Genomic DNA, 17,822 nt, shown 5'->3' with positions numbered 1-17,822 from the left:
GCGGTCGGCAACGCCTGTGTAAGACAACAAGTCTCTGACGCAGTTGTTAGACCGGTTGCTGCTGCTACGACTGCAGGATATCAACATTGAGTGAGTTTGAACATGGTATTATAGTCGGCGCACGAGCGATGGGACACGGCATCTCCTACGTAGCGATGAAGTGAGGATTTTCCTGTACGACCATTTCAAGAGTGTATCGTAAATATCAGGACTGCAGTAAAACATCAAATCCTCGACATCGCTGCGGTCGGAAAAAGATCCTGCAAGAACGCGACCAAAGACGACTGAAGAGACTCGTCCAACGCAACAGAAGTGCAACCATTCCGCAGATTGCTGCACATTTCAATGCTAGGCCATCAACAGGTGTCAGCGTGCGAACCAATCAATGAAATATCATCGATATGGGCTTTCGGAGCAGAAGGCCCACTCGTGTACACTCGATGACTGCACGACACAAATCTTTACGCCTCACCTGGGCCCGCCAACACCGAAATTCGACTGTTGATGGCTGGAAACATGTTGCCTGGTTGGACAAGTCTCGTTTGAAATTGTATCGAGCGGATGGGCGTGTATGGGTATGGAGACAACCCCATGGAGCCTGCGTGTCAGCAGGGGACTGTTCAAGCTGGTGGAGGCTCTGTAATGGTGTGGAAAGTGTCCAGTTGGAGTGATATGGGACCCCTGATACGTCTAGATATGACTCTGACAGGTGGCACGTACGTAAGTATCCTGTCTGGTTACCTCCATCCATTCGTGTCCATTATGTATTCCGACAGACACTAGACAATTCCAGCAGGACAATGCGACACCCCACACGTCCAGAATTGCTAGAGAGTGGTTCCAGCAACACTCTTCTGAGTTTAAACACTTCCGTTAGTCACCAAACACCCCAGACGTGAACATTATTGAGCATATCTGTGATGCTTTGCAACTTGCTGTTCAGAAGAGATCTCCACCCCGTCGTATTCTTACGGATTCATGGACAGCCCTACAGGATTCATCGTTTCAGTTCCCTCCAGCACTGCTTCAGACATTAGTCGAGTGGCTCCAGCAACACTCTTCTGAGTTTAAACACTTCCGTTAGTCACCAAACACCCCAGACGTGAACATTATTGAGCATATCTGTGATGCTTTGCAACTTGCTGTTCAGAAGAGATCTCCACCCCGTCGTATTCTTACGGATTCATGGACAGCCCTACAGGATTCATCGTTTCAGTTCCCTCCAGCACTGCTTCAGACATTAGTCGAGTGGCTCCAGCAACACTCTTCTGAGTTTAAACACTTCCGTTAGTCACCAAACACCCCAGACGTGAACATTATTGAGCATATCTGTGATGCTTTGCAACTTGCTGTTCAGAAGAGATCTCCACCCCCTCGTATTCTTACGGATTCATGGACAGCCCTACAGGATTCATCGTTTCAGTTCCCTCCAGCACTGCTTCAGACATTAGTCGAGTCCATACCACGTCGTGTTGCGGCACTTCCGTGGGCTCGGTACGCGTTATTAGGCAGGTGAACCAGTTTCTTTGTCTCTTTAGTGTAATTTAACTGTGTATATACCAATAATTTACCTTATTCAAATACCCCGACCGCTAATCGAAAGCCCCACTATAATGCACTTTTGTCCGATCGGGAGGGTAAATCGAAAAATAGCGTAACATAAATGTCTGACAAACCTGTACAATCATCTTTCATCAGTAGGATAGGCATACCCATAGAAGTAACACTACATATCTAAAGCGGAAATTTATTTAAAAATCTTCCGAAATAATTTGACTTACGCTCAAATCATTCTTATAGCCCCGCTCGCTGTTCCCTTTGTGAATATTGTCTTGCAAAGTATAGTGCCAATATAATACATAGTACACAAGCAATTAATTAAAACAGGACGTCTGAAGCGGCAGTTTTACTGCATGAACGGCTAAAATACAGTAAGCGAAGATGTTTTTTCGTTTCATTAATATGTGCTGGATGTCAGCAAGAAAATGTTTGGAAAAGTTTGGAAATTATAAGTAAATTTTGTTAGAAGTCACTACGTCCTGCCATTCTCAAATAGTGGATGAATATAGTCTGAATAATTTTCGCGCCGTGAGCTACAATGTCCGAAGACACAATACACACAGTTTCTAACTGTAATACTCGAGTTTGTGTGCTAAATTTTTAACGCAAGATTATGCCACTTAATGAGTAGATCATGACAGCATTTAAAATTTTTGAATTCGGTCAATAATTATTGGAAACACTGAAAATCAAACTTTTGTTGTTCCTGGAGGTCGCCAGATAGGCAACCTGCAATCGGAAGCCTGTACCTTTTTAGGCGTTTGGTACTATACAGCACATTGTTAAATATTACGGATGTCCGTCTTATGTGGTACGTTACACGTTTCACTTTACAGTATAGTGTCTACGGTCTCTTGAATAATTTGCACAGCCTTAGCGTGAGGAATGGCCGGTGCCGTAAACAAACAATGTAATCGAAGCCCCCCCTGTCCGCGATACGGCGACTGGAAATATCTGGTTCTGCGCGGTACGTGGTACGGCGAGGCGCGAAAACTGTTTACATAGGCGGGGCGGCGCCTGGTGATCGCACATGCGGCGGGCCTTTAAGCTTGCTCCTGTTTCGCGAGTCGGGTAGCGTCGCGAGCCACAACAGCGAGGGCGGTGTCTTCACCCTCTATGTACAACCACTTTAAAATTCAGAGGAAAAATTGCAGCTTTTTTTTCTATTAAAGGGGACTGACTGGTTCTAAGGAAGTATTTATATTAATCTATTTTTAGTATTGGTTAAAAACAGTCTTGGTTGTAATTTTAGTTTTTTATTTTTCAACTACGCGTTCCGCCTTATTTAGACATCTTCAGGTTGATCTTTTCTAGATGGACGTGAGTGACTCCAAGACCTTCATAACGGGTTGCCGCTCACAGGGGCGAGTAACAGAATAAGATGGGGCTCAGGTAGTAAGCATAATGCATAAGGCATTAAAACTAAAATTGCAAACAAGACTGTTTTTAACCAATACTGTTAAGCACTGGTTTGCTGTATGCCACATATGGATTGGAAGCATAATCTATTTTTGTAACGGGTAAGATATTACCACCACAGAAGCCGCAACGGGATTTTTTTAAAAATATTTATTTAAAGTCTTAGTTGCAATTAGTCACACTTGACACCTGGTTTCGGTCACACTTAATGATCATTCTTCAGATCTAAAAATAAAATAATAATACTTCAAATACTTATTTGTTAATATTTTTACTGGTGTTTCTTACGAAGGACCACATGACATAACTTATGTCTTCTTTCTCTTCTCCTTTCCTGTTTTCGAGTAGTTTTTCACTCTTTCCTTATGTTTTTCTCTTCTTACTTCTATCCACACTGCGTCTGTCTCTCTTCTTGAGTTGCCGTGGAAGCCCTTGAAACTTTTTACTTTTGCTCTCAACTTTCCTCTCATATTTTTTGCTCTGTTATTTCCATTTCTCTCAGATCTGAGTTAACTTCTTTGATCCATGTCACTGATGTTTTCGGGTTTGTGGCCGTGGTGGCCGAGCGGATCTAGGCGCTTTAGTCTGGAATCGCGCGACTGCTACGGTCGCAGGTTCGAATCCTGTCGCGGGCATCGATGTGTGCGATGTCCTTAGGTTAGTTCGCTTTAAGTAGTTCTAAGTTCTAGGGGACTGATGACCTCAGATGTAAAGTCCCATAGTGCTCAGAGCCATTTGAACCATTTTCGGGTTCCTATCAAAAAAAGTTATAAAAATTATTACCTCTTTTTATCTAGCAGTGTCAGGTGTCTATAGAATACAGTTCTCCGCTCCGTCATTGGTCTAATATTTCTTCTATTTTTAATACGTTCAAGATTATTTCTTAATTTCTATTTCCGTTTGTCATATTTTGATCCCAAGATTTTCCAGATTATTTCCTCCTCCTCTTTTCTAGTTCACCTAGTTCTTTGGCTGTATTTAACGAAAGGCATTCCGAAGCATAAAGCCACTCTGGTCTAATGACAGTGTTGTAGTGCCAGAGTTTTGCTTTTACGAAAATAGATTTCTTGTTATACAGATTTTCAAACTAATGTTCAAATGTGTGTGAAATCTTATGGAACTTAACTGCTAAGGTCATCAGTCCCTAAGCTTACACACTACTTAACCTAAATTATCCTAAGGACAAACACACACACACACACACACACACACACACACACACACACACACACACACACACACCGCGCGACCGCTACGGTCGCAGGTTCGAATCCTGCCTCGGGCATGGATGTGTGTGATGCCTTAGGTTTAAGTAGTTCTACGTTCTAGGGGACTGATGACCTCAGAAGTTAAGTCCCATTGTGCTCAGAGCCAACACACATCCATGCCCGAGGGAGGACTCGAACCTCCGCCGGGACCAGTCTACAGATTTTCTGTTAATTAAAAAGCCACCTTATTTTCCTTGTCCTTGATAAGTTAGCTTCTTTGTCCAAAAGTATTTTCACCTACGTATTCAAAGTTTGTCGCCTTTTTTTTTATTCTTCCATAATCCGTTTCCTAGTATTTCGGTACCTTCTTCGCATTTGTCATAGACTTTGCTTTTTGAACAGATATACATAAGCCAGATTTTGAAGCAGTCTCGTGTAGGAGACATATCTGCATAGTTGCATCTTCCATAGATGCAAGATCGTCTTCAAAAGCCAATCAATCGAAACTCAGATTATCCCCTTTTCTCCAGTTTTTTTTTTAATTCTTCCTTCTTCTATCCTTTTTACGATTCTCTGATTATCTTCTCTAGTACACAACTGAACAGCAGTGAGGACAGTCCATCTGCTTGTCTTACCCCAGTTTTGATGTCAAAAGCCTTAGAGGTTTCACCAAAAAAATTAATATTTTGTCTTATGTTTACATCTGAAGATGATAATCAAATGTGTCCAAAACTTGTTATCAAGTGTGACTAATTGCAACCGAGGCTGTTATTTTTAAAAAAGCTGTTTTTATTCGTATAAAAATATGATGTTGCTTCTAAGCAATTGAGTCCTTTTACTGCTCAAATGATTATTTTATTTTCATGCAAATAAATGTACATGTATCTGAACTTTTTATAAAAGCGGATTTATAACGTCTTGCGTGGAAATGAATGACAGATAGAGAAAGAGGGGGGTGGGGGTGGGGGGAAATCGCCGCTAAGTAGCTGCTAGACCTCGAACATCCAGCCGTGTAAGAGTAATCTAAAAATAGGCACTGCCAACTGCGGGCAAATACTGGATGACGCAAAGCTTTTCAGAAGGAACAATAAGTTTCTAGCAGGTAGCACTGTAGACTAATTCGAATAAAACGTTTCACATAATGTGTGTCCATTGTTTTTCGTTGTACAGTTTGACTTGGTTACATAGCTAAGTCTTCATTTCGCGTGTTGTACTCCAGTTGCTATGGGCTTAATTATCGACTGCAATTTGTTTCGAAAGTTCTACTTGAGTTTAGTTAACACTTTGACTGCGATTTGCTAGGCAATTCCACTCTATCGCTTACGCTCGGCGCACGCATTTACAAATTCTGATGGTCGAGAGGTTCTAGGCGCTTCATTCCGGAGGCCAGCTACTGCTACGGTCGCAGGTTCGAATCCTGCCTTGGGCATGGATGTGTGTGATGTTCTTAGGGTAGTTCGGTTTACGCAGTTCTAAGTCTATGGGACGGATGACCTCAGACGTTAAGTTCCATAGTGCTTACAGCCATTTGAACAAATTCTGAGTATGCTGAGTATGCTGAAGTGAGCGGATGTGCTCAAGAGCACGAGATATGGCCGCCAGGTCTGCAGTGCAAACACTGCAGCCATCTGCCAAGCAGTGGTGTTCAATATGTCCTCCATGCCTGCGTGACCATCAGCCATCGAGCCTTCGGTGTAAACCACGTCACGGTCTCGGTACATTCCGAGAATCGAGAGGAAGTGATGGCGGAGAACCGCAGGGTTAACGGTCCTTAGGGCCATGCGAAAGGTCCAGAAGAATCTGCAGCCAAGGTGTACACCATGGAGGTGTACGTGAATGGACCTCGAGGAGAGTTTGTAACGGGAAGGCCTCCAGTTCAGACGGAAGCGACCGGACGCGAACCGCAATCGTGAGCCCTCACCTAGACCGCCGATGCAGGAGATGAACCGCCGTGGTAGCGATAGTGCTCGTGCAATGTCACGAGAACTGTCCGTCCCGTGGTAACAGAACGGAAAGTTTTGTGGTCCATTCTAAACTGGGACCCGTTCAAGATCCAGACGGTGCAGTAATTGCAACCTCATGATCCGCTGCAATGTTCTGAATTTGCTTTTCAATTTCTGGCACGAATCGAAGTTGATGACATGTGACGGGCAACATTCTATGGAGTGACGAAGCACATTATTTTTACTGTGTGCAGTGAATATACAGAACTGCCGAATTTGGGGCACTGTTAAACCGCGAGTTGCCAACGGCCTTGCCGCAGTGGTAACACCGGTTTCCGTCAGATCACGAAGTTAAGCGCTGTCGGGCTGGCCTAGCACTTGGATGGGTGACCATCCGGTCTGCCAAGCGCTGTTGGCAAGTGGGGTGCACGCAGCCCTTGTGAGGCAAACTGAGGAGCTACTTGATTGAGAAGTAGCGGCTTCGGTCTCGTAAGCTGACATACGGTCGGGAGAGCGGTGTGCTGACCACATGCCCCTCCGTAACCGCATCCAGTGACGTCTGAGGATGACACGGTGGCCGGTCGGTACCTTTGATACAAGAGCGATCACGACTGGCTATTGGGCTGTTAACAAACTGGTGAGAGAAGACTAAAATGTCTATTGCACCACAAAAATCGCTATATATGCTCTTAAAAGGCAAGTTAAATAGGGACCCAACAGTCAGAATTAATGGCCAGGCAGTGTCGCGACAGAGGTATGCCCGTTACCTAGGGGTATATCTAGATGAGAATTGGAGTTTCATTCCGCATATTGAGCAAGTAACGACAAAGTCCTTAGCTCTGTTCAATAAGATAATATCAATTGGACAAAGATGATTTCATCTGCCGTCAAAGGCAATAAATATCTATCACAACAGTATATTGGCACCAATAGTAGGGCACGCATCCAGTGTGTGGGCCCACAAGTTGGCTCTTGTGCGGCCTGCCGCTGCTGTCAAGCGAATACAGAGGAACGTTCTGTTGAGATGCATTGGAGCATTCAACACAAGTCCAACAGATGCACTGTTGGTAATTATGGGTCTATGTCCACTAGACCTGATAATAAGGCAGCACGCAGCCTTCTACTGGCTGCGCAAACAGAACATCGATATGGTGCAAAATATAATGGGCACTCCACTGGTAAGCGTCAAATCCATCCGAGAAAAAATGCTCGACATTTGGCAGGACGAATGGGACGGGTCCAGTACAGGCCGTAGAGTCCATGGGTTTCTACCCACAGAAGGGAAAGACTAAAGAACAAGATAATGAAGCCCTCACAGGGCCTAGTTCACTTCCTTACAGGCCACGGTCCCTATCCCACGTACCTGCATAAAATAGGGAGTGTGACTGATGCCCGCGCAGGATCGCCAGAACACACAGTGTTTGAGTGTCCAATATACGAACAGGCTGTCTCAGTTGAGAGACAGCTTCTGCAGACATGATATATTAACAAATGGCGAATTGTTTAGCAATTTCGCAAAATTAGTGAATAAAATCTCAAGGGAGGCCCAGCGAGCCTACCTTGGGAGAGGATAAATGCGCTTCAGATCTAATGCGCAACTGTAAATATGTAAATACTACTTTTGTTTAAGTCTTTGAATTGTAGTAGCTAGTAGTTGTAGTTAGATCAGTATGGTGGTGGGGGGAATAAAAGAGAAGTATAAATGGAGTGGTTTCTTCTAGTAGTGGCGGCCCGCCTCCACGTGGCTACGGACGGGCAACTCTCTGGCAAGATTCCAGAGGCGTAATAAATAGATAGTGTGCATCCATTAATAAACCACTTCTGTAGCACTAATAGCAGAGATAGTTAGTCTTAATACACCCAGTCAAAAGTGTCAGAAAGTGGGTTATGAATGTTTCACAAATTGGGAAAAAAAATTGGTACCTTTGGGCCTTCATGGTCTGTTCGAAAGGAGTTTTAAACCGCGAGTTATGCTCCATGAACCACTGCACTCGCCGTTTCTAACTGTGGGCCAGTGACGCCAAACGTCCATTTCCATTCCAATGTTTGACACAAGGAATACTTGGCGAATGCAAAATTAGGCCTGCACCTTGGGCCAAGGAGTGCACTACGAACCTCTCCTTGTCGGACTCGACGTGGAAGGTGCGCTCGATGACGGTGGTCCACTGGAGGCCGCGGATGATGAAGGTGTAGGGCTTGGGCCGGTCCACCGACATGATCTGGCAGCCCTTGACGGTGAAGTTGTTGAGCGGGTCGGAGAGCGCGTGCTCCGGCTTGTTCTTGAAGCCCACCAGCGAGCCGTCGTCCAGCAGCACGAAGTAGCGCGACCGCCAGTTCTTGATGTGCTCCCCTGCAACAGCGCCACAAACCCCACGTCAGTCCACACGCCCTCTGCCGCCTGCCAACGTGTACAATACCATACTCCGTTTCCAGAAGCACTGCGCCACTGCAAAGATTAATGATACCAATATTAGAAATCATATTTTAGATGGTTTTTGTTTTATCCAGATATGACTTGGGGGACATACCACCACCACTGACAAATACAGCCCATATGGTATACACCAATTAACCTGTAACTGCTGTCAATCTGTATACATGGGCCAAACATGTACGAATTTTAGAATCATATACATTACTGGCCGTTAAAAAAAATTGGTTCAAATGGCTCTGAGCACTATGGGACTCAACTGCTGTGGTCATAAGTCCCCTAGAACTTAGAACTACTTAAACCTAACTAACCTAAGGACAGCACACAACACCCAGCCATCACGAGGCAGAGAAAATCCCTGACCCCGCCGGGAATCGAACCCGGGAACCCGGGCGTGGGAAGCGAGAACGCTACCGCACGACCACGGGATGCGGGCTGGCCGTTAAAACTGCTACACCACGAAGATGACGTGCCACAGACGCGAAATTTAAACGACATGAAGAAGATGCTGTGATATGCAAATGATTAGCTTCTCAGAGCATTCACAAAAGGTTGGCGCCGTTGGCGACACCTACAACGTCCTCACATAAGGGATGTTTCCAACCGATTTCTCATACACAAAAAGCAGTTGACCGGCGTTGCCTGGTGAAACGTTGTTGTGGTGCCTCGTGTAAGGAGGAGACATGCGTACCATCACGTTTCCGACTTTGATGCAGGTCGGATTGTAGCCTATCGCGATTGCGGTTTATCGTATCGCAACATTGCTGCTCGCGTTGGTCGAGATCCAATGACTGTTAGCAGAATATGGAATCGGTGGGTTCAGGAGGGTACTACGGAATGCCGTGCTGGATGCCAACGGCCTCCTATCACTAGCAGTCGAGATGACAGGCATCTTATCCGCAGGGTTGTAACGGATCGTGCAGCCACGTCTCGATCCCTGAGTCAACAGATGGGGACGTTTGCAGCAGCATGGACTATCAGCTCGGATAATATAGCTGCGGTTACCCTTGACGCTGCATCACAGACAAGAGCGCCTGCGATGGTGTACTCGACAACGAACCTGGGTGCACGAATTTTTTCGGATGAATCCAGGTTCTGTTTACAGCATCATGATGGTCGCATCCATGTTTGGCGACATCGCAGTGAACGCACACTGAATGCGTGTATTCGTCATCGCCATACTGGCGTATCACCCGGCGTGAGGGTATGGGGTGCCATTGGTTACACGTCTCTGTCACCTCTTGTTCGCATTGACGGCACTTTGAACAGTGGACGTTACATTTCAGAGGTGATACGACTCCCGGCTCTACCCTTCGTTCGATCCCTGCGAAACCCTACATTTCAGCAGAATAACGCACGACCGCATGTTGCAGGCCCCGTATGGGCCTTTCTGGATACAGAAAATGTTCGACTGCTGCCCTGGCCAGCACATTCTCCAGACCTCTCACCAATTGAAAACGTCTGGTCAATGGTGGCCGAGCAACTGTCTCGTCACAATACGCCAGTCACTACTCTTGATGAACTGTGGTAACGTGTTGAATCTGCATGGGCAGCTGTACCTGTACGCGCCATCCAAGCTCTGTTTCACTCAATGCCCAGGCGTAACAAGGCCGTTATTACGGCCAGAGGTGGTTGTTTTGGGTACTGATTTTTCAGGTTCTATGCACCCAAATTGCGTGAAAATTTAATCACATATCAGTTCTAGTAAAATCTATTTGTCCAATGAATACCCGTTTATCATGTGCATTTCTTCTTGGTGTAGTAATTTTAATGGCCAGTAGTGTATACAGAACGTCTCAGAGCACAGAAAATCTACATCTACATGGATACTCTGCAAATCACATTTAAGTGCCTGGCAGAGGGTTCATCGAACCACCTTCACAATTATCTATTACTCCAATCTCGTACAGGGCGCGGAAAGAACTAACACCTGTATCTTTCCGTACAAGCTCTAATTTCCCTTATTTTATCGTGGTGATCGTTTCTCCCTATGTAAGTCGGTGTCAACAAAATATTTTTACATTCGAAGGAGAACGTTGGTGATCTGAATTTCGTGAGAAGATTCCGTCGCAACGAAAAACGCCTCTCTTTTATTGATGTCTAGCCAAACTCCTGTATCATTTGTGACACTCTCTCCTCTATTTTTCGATAATACAAAATGTGCTGCCTTTCTTTGAACTTTATCGATGTACTCCGTCAGTCCTATCTGGTAAGGATCCCACACGGCGTAGCAGTATCCTAAAAGAGGACGGACAAGTGTAGTGTATGCAGTCTTCTTAGCAGATCTGTTACATGTTCCAAATGTCCTGTCAACAAAACGCAGTCTCTGGTTAGCCTTCCCCACAACATTTTCTATGTGTTCCTTACAATTTAAGTTGTTCGTAAGTGTCATACCTAGGTATTTAGTTCAATTTAAGGCTTTTAGATTACACTGATTTATCGTGTAACCGAAGTTTACCGATATCTTCAACTTTTGTAGTCCTGTCCTCCTCAGTTGCGTGTAATATTACGGTATATTGATAATTTTTACATATGGACCGTCTGCCAGCAACTGAATAAAACACAATTTTAGTGCCATACGCGTTTCGCCTTTATTTTCTGCAAGGCACCACCAGTGGCCTGGAATATGTACATATGTTTGCTATTTAATTTACATTTTTGTCACTGTACCTATAGGTTATAAACAGTTCAGGTGGTTTGGTATTACCTATTAAGTAGTAATGTTTTAAACTGTGCTTATAGGTTGCGTGGACAATTTCTTACATATCACGCTCCTGTTGCATTTTTGGTGTTGTTCTTCTTCTTATGAACGCCAATTTGCGGTTTTTTCCCACATTCCACAGCACTTAGAACTGAACGCTTATTTCAATGCAATGTTTTGGTTGCTGTTGCCGACTGTCAAATGTTTTTGCCAAAGATCGAATGATATTGCCGAACTTTCGAGTGTAATTATTGAAGTATCTGTGATCTGTTCGTTTATGCATTTCTGTGTATGTGTTTTGGTATATATATATCTGTGTGTGTGTGTGTGTGTGTGTGTGTGTGTGTGTGTGTGTGTGTGTGTGTGTGTGTGTGTGTGTGTGTTTGTTTTGGCGTGATACATTTTTTTCAACTAATTCCTTTTAGCACTCATGTGGATGACCTCACGCTTTTCGTTATTTAGGGTCAACTGACACTTTTCGCGCCATTCAGATATCTTTTCTAAATCGTTTTGCAGTTTGTTTTGATCTGATGACTTTATTAGTCGATAAACGACAGCGTCACCTGCAACCAACCGAAGACGGCTGCTCAGATTGTTTCCAAAATCGTTTATACAGATAACGAACAGCAGAGGGCGTATAACACTACCTTGGGGAACGCCAGAAATCACTTCTGATTTACTCGATGACTTTCCGTCAGTTACTACGAACTGTGACCTCTCTGATTGGAAATCACAAATCCAGTCACATAACTGAGACGATATTCCATAAGCACGCAATTCCACTAAGAGCCGCTTGTGTGATACAGTGTCAAAAGCCTTTCGGATATCCAGAAATACGGAATCGATCTGAAATCCCTTGTCAATAGCACTCAACACTTCATGTGCATAAAGAGCTAGTTGTGTTTCACAGGAACCATGTCCTCCAAACCCATGCTGCCTCTGTATCAATAGACAGTTTTCTTCGAGGTAATTCATAATGTTTGAACACAATATATGTTGCAAAATTCTGCTGCACATCGACGTTAATGATATGGGCCTGTAGTTTAGTGGATTACTCCTGCTACCTTTCTTGAATATTGGTGTGACCTGTGCAAATTTCCAGTCTTTGGGAACGGATCTTACGTCGAGCGAACGATTGTACACTCCTGGAAATGGAAAAAAGAACACATTGACACCGGTGTGTCAGACCCACCATACTTGCTCCGGACACTGCGAGAGGGCTGTACAAGCAATGATCACACGCACGGCACAGCGGACACACCAGGAACCGCGGTGTTGGCCGTCGAATGGCGCTAGCTGCGCAGCATTTGTGCACCGCCGCCGTCAGTGTCAGCCAGTTTGCCGTGGCATACGGAGCTCCATCGCAGTCTTTAACACTGGTAGCATGCCGCGACAGCGTGGACGTGAACCGTATGTGCAGTTGACGGACTTTGAGCGAGGGCGTATAGTGGGCACGCGGGAGGCCGGGTGGACGTACCGCCGAATTGCTCAACACGTGGGGTCTCCACAGTACATCGATGTTGTCGCCAGTGGTCGGCGGAAGGTGCCCGTCGACCTGGGACCGGACCGCAGCGACGCACGGATGCACGCCAAGACCGTAGGATCCTACGCAGTGCCGTAGGGGACCGCACCGCCACTTCCCAGCAAATTAGGGACACTGTTGCTCCTGGGGTATCGGCGAGGATCATTCGCAACCGTCTCCATGAAGCTGGGCTACGGTCCCGCACACCGTTAGGCCGTCTTCCGCTCACGCCCCAACATCGTGCAGCCCGCCTCCAGTGGTGTCGCGACAGGCGTGAATGGAGGGACGAATGGAGACGTGTAGTCTTCAGCGATGAGAGTCGCTTCTGCCTTGGTGCCAATGATAGTCGTATGTGTGTTTGGCGCCGTGCAGGTGAGCGCCACAATCAGAACTGCATACGACCGAGGCACACAGGGCCAACACCCGGCATCATGGTGTGGGGAGCGATCTCCTACACTGGCCGTACACCACTGGTGATCGTCGAGGGGACACTGAATAGTGCACAGTACATCCAAACCGTCATCGAACCCATCGTTCTACCATTCCTAGACTGGCAAGGGAACTTGCTGTTCCAACAGGACAATGCACGTCCGCATGTATCCCGTGCCACCCAACGTGCTCTACAAGGTGTAAGTCAACTACCCTGGCCAGCAAGATCTCCGGATCTGTCCCCCATTGAGCATGTTTGGGACTGGATGAAGCGTCGTCTCACGCGGTCTGCACGTCCAGCACGAACGCTGGTGCAACTGAGGCGCCAGGTGGAAATGGCATGGCAAGCCGTTCCACAGGACTACATCCAGCATCTCTACGATCGTCTCCATGGGAGAATAGCAGCCTGCATTGCTGCGAAAGGTGGATATACACTGTACTAGTGCCGACATTGTGCATGCTCTGTTGCCTGTGTCTATGTGCCTGTGGTTCTGTCAGTGTGATCATGTGATGTATCTGACCCCAGGAATGTGTCAATAAAGTTTCCCCTTCCTGGGACAATGAATTCACGGTGTTCTTATTTCAATTTCCAGGAGTGTATATGATTGCAAAGTATGGAGCTAATGCATCAGCATATCCGAAAGGAACCTAATTGGTATACAGTCTGGACCAGAAGACTTGCTTTTATTAAGTGATTTAAGTTGCTTCACTACTCCGAGGATATTTACTTCTGCGTTACTCATGTTGGCAACTGTTCTCGATTCGAATTCTGGAATATTTACTTCGTCTTCTTTAGTGAAGGCATTTCGGAAGGCTGTGCTAGTAACTCTGCCTTAGTTCCAACTCAATATTTGCTGATCACTTAATAGCACCATCATAACCTGATGAACACAGAAACTGATTTATAAATTCTGAAACTTTTTTAACAGCCGGTACCCAAAATTAGAGGTATAACAACATTATCACATCCAAAAATCAATAGCTCCAAGAAAGAAACTACTAAAAGTATACACATCACCATGTAATAAAACACACTTTGCTACAATAACCAAGTGTACAAATAACACCTCCCCCCAACAGCATCTCTCTCTCTCTCTCTCTCTCTCTCTCTCTCTCTCTCTCTCTCTCTCACACACACACACACACACACACACACACACACACACACACACACAAACAAGCCAGATATCTCAAACGTCAACAACACTTTAAAATCTGCGCCAAGCCACAAACAACATGAAACAAAACAAATGAACACAGGGCAGATACAAAAAGACGTGAAATGGCAGCAGACACTTTGTGCTTGGCTGTCAAACTACACAAAATGCGTGTGTAACAACATGAAACGACAAAGCGACAGTAGCAAACTAAAATACGTACTTCAGCACATCACAAGCATGCCAGACAACACAACATGGAATACCCGTAAGCAACGTGCTAAATAACGCGATATATCGCGATTCTCAGTCGGTAATGAACGACAAACAGAAAATACAAACGTTCCTTTTGCTTTCAGATGACAAGCTGTAGAATGTGTGGTAGAATTAAAGCTACCATCATACACAACTAATAGGTGCACGCTGAGAAGTAATATCTCCGAATTTTTTATGTGAGAACTCTAGAAGCTTTTTAAATAAAACAAACTTCACTAACTTCAACATCTTTATTCTTCATGTCTACACTACTGCCCATTAAAATTGCTACAACACGAAGATGACGTGTTACAGACGCGAAATTTAACCGACAGCGAAGAAGATGCTGCGATATGCAAATCATTAGCTTTTCAGAGCATTCACACAAGTTTGGCACCGGTGGCGACACCTACAACGTGCTGACATGAGGAAAGTGTCCAACCGATTTCTCATACAGAAACAGCAGTTGACCGGCGATGCCTGGTGAAACGTTGTTGTGATGCCTCGTGTAAGGAGGAGAAATGCGTACCATCACGTTTCCGACTTTGATAAAGGTCGGATTGTAGCCTATCGCGGAACGCCTTGCTGGATCCCAACGGCCTCGTATCACTAGAATCTTATCGGCATGGCTGTAACGGATCGTGCAGCCACGTCTCGATCACTGAGTCAACAGATGGGGGCGTTTGTAAGACAAAAACCATTTGCACGAACAGTTCGACGACGTTTGCAGCAGAATGGACTATCAGCTGGGAGACCACGGCTGCAGTTACCCTTGGCGCTGCATCACAGACAGGAGCGCCTGCGATGGTGAACTCAACGACGAACATGGGTGCACGAATGGCAAAACCTCATTTTTTCGGATGAATCCAGCTTCTGTTTACAGCATCATGATGGTGAACGCACATTGGAAGCGTGTATTCGTCATCGCCCGGCGTGATGGTATGAGTACCACTGATTACACGTCTCGGTCACCTCTTGTTCGCTTTGACGGCACTTTCAACAGTGGACGTTACATTTCAAATGTGTTACGACCCGTGGCTCCACCCTTCATTCGATTCCTGCGAAACCCTACACTTTCAGCGGGATAATGCACGACCGCATGTTGCAGGTCCGGTACGGGCCTTTCTGGATACAGAAAATGTTCGACTGCTGCCCGGGCCAGCACATTCGCCAGATCTCTCACTAATTGAAATCGTCTGGTCAATGTTGGCCGATCAACTGGCTCGTCACAATACGCCAGTTACTAATCTTGATGAACTGTGGTATCGTGTTGAAGCTGCATGGGGAGCTGCACCTGTACACGCCATCCAAGCTCTGTTTGACTCGATGCCCAGACATTGTAAGTCCTTTGTTACGGCCAGAGGTGGTTGTTCTGGGTACTGATTTCTCAGGATCTATGCACCCAAATTGCGTGAAAATGTAACCACATGTCAGTTCTAGTACAATATATTTGTCCAATGAATACCCGTTTATCATCTGCATTTATTCTTGGTGTAGCACTTTTAATGGCCAGTAGTGTATATATTTATTTCCCAATATAGTCAGCCTGGTGATGAACACATTTATCCCAACGAGAGAGGTCATCGGAGCTCAGTTCGAAGCGGGACTCGTCACTGAAGACAATTCTGCTCCAGTCTGCGAGCTTCCAGGCCGAAGACGAGTCTGGAAACTCCCTGGACAGCAGGGAGACACCAGCATGACAGTCGCCCGCCATACGGCACGACAACCAAGAGCGATTGTCTGGGGTGCCATTTGTTTTTTTATGTATTTTCATAGCAGGACCCGTCTGGTTGTCATCCGCGGTAGGTATACAGTACAGTGGTACGTCGACGATATTCTTAGCGCTGTTTTGTTTCCCTTCAGGATAAACATCCTGGGCTTACATTTCAGCAAGCTTGCCAAATCCTACCTTGACGAGCAAGTTCGCCGGATCTCTCCCCAACTGAGAACGTATGGAGCAGAATGGGCAAAGCCTTCCAAACTTCTCGGGCAGAATTTGGCAGGATATCCTTCAGGAGAACATTTAAAAACTTCGTCAGTCAATGCCCAGCCCAACAGCTGCTAGTGTAAGGGTCGGACGGCCGGCCGTTGTGGCCGAGCGGTTCTAGGCACTTCGGTCCGGAACCGCGCTGCTGCTGATACGGTCGCAGGTTCGAATCTTGCCTCGGGCATGGATGTGTATGGTGTCCTTAGGTTAGTTACGTTTAAGTAGTTCTAAGTCTAGGGGACTGATGACCTCACATGTTAAGTCCCATAGTTCTTAGAGCCATTTGGACCATTTGAAGTTGAAGGGCCAGACGTGGAGCAACGCTTTATTGATTTGATCAATTTGTGAAGCTCTTTCGCTTGAATAAACCATCCAATTTTTCTGAAATTGTAATCATTTGTTTATGTGTACATCTGCGTCACATCTACCGATTTATGTCCTAATCGGATAATTCCTCCGTCGTACTCCTCCCCTTTTTTTTGCCATAGAATGTATGTACGCTACATAGGCAATTGAAGAAGTTTGACATTTCGATATACCAATACCGCAGTGCAACAATCTGTAGAGATACGGAATGGGATGATTACATGGGCTCAGTTTTAGGTAAATCAGGCGGTATACTTCGGTTCACTGGTAGAACATTTGGGAAATTCAATCAGTCTACAAAACCAGACTGTTTACAAATCCATTTTGCGTCCCATCGTAAAATATTGCTCAGGTTTCTGGGATGCGTACCGCATAGAATTAACAAGGGACACTGAACGTACACAAAGAAGACAAGCACGGATTGTCACAGATTTGTTTAACTAATGGGAGAGAGCTGCTGAAATAACTGAACTGTCTCGCGCCTGAAGAAAGACGCCAGTTATCACGCGAAAGTCTACTTATATATCTTCAAGAACCAGGTTTAAATGATGAATTGAGAAAATTCAACCTCCTACGTGTCGCTCTTACGTAGCGTGAGGACAAATTTGGACAATTCCATTGCGCACAGGGGAGTTTAAATAGTCATCCATCCAGAGCTCCGTATGTGATTGGACTGGGAAGAAAAGCTCCTGTGAGTTACGGTACAACGTGTGCTCTGGCACGCACTTCACAGTGTTTGGTAGTGAATGTATATGTGAATGTACGAGGGGGGACCCAAAAGAAACCGGACTCCGAGGGTGCTGCCACTCGTAGACGTAGTGCAGGTTTCTCATGCTAGATGGTG

At 45.6% G+C, this 17,822-nt stretch overlaps 1 protein-coding gene across 1 annotated transcript in view; it reads right to left on the bottom strand.

Moving 5' to 3' along the window:
* Nucleotides 1-17,822, bottom strand: part of LOC126424790 (RAC serine/threonine-protein kinase) — a 770,672-nt gene that overhangs the window by 95,735 nt on the left and 657,115 nt on the right. Inside the window, exon 3 of the mRNA XM_050087562.1 lies at nt 8,246-8,480. Within this exon, the coding sequence (XP_049943519.1) occupies nt 8,246-8,480 (235 nt within the window). The remainder of the gene's footprint in view (nt 1-8,245; nt 8,481-17,822) is intronic.

Source organism: Schistocerca serialis, chromosome 10 (assembly GCF_023864345.2).
Source record: "Schistocerca serialis cubense isolate TAMUIC-IGC-003099 chromosome 10, iqSchSeri2.2, whole genome shotgun sequence".
NCBI classification, from domain to species: domain Eukaryota; kingdom Metazoa; phylum Arthropoda; class Insecta; order Orthoptera; family Acrididae; genus Schistocerca; species Schistocerca serialis.
This window is presented reverse-complemented; position numbering and strand designations above follow the sequence as displayed.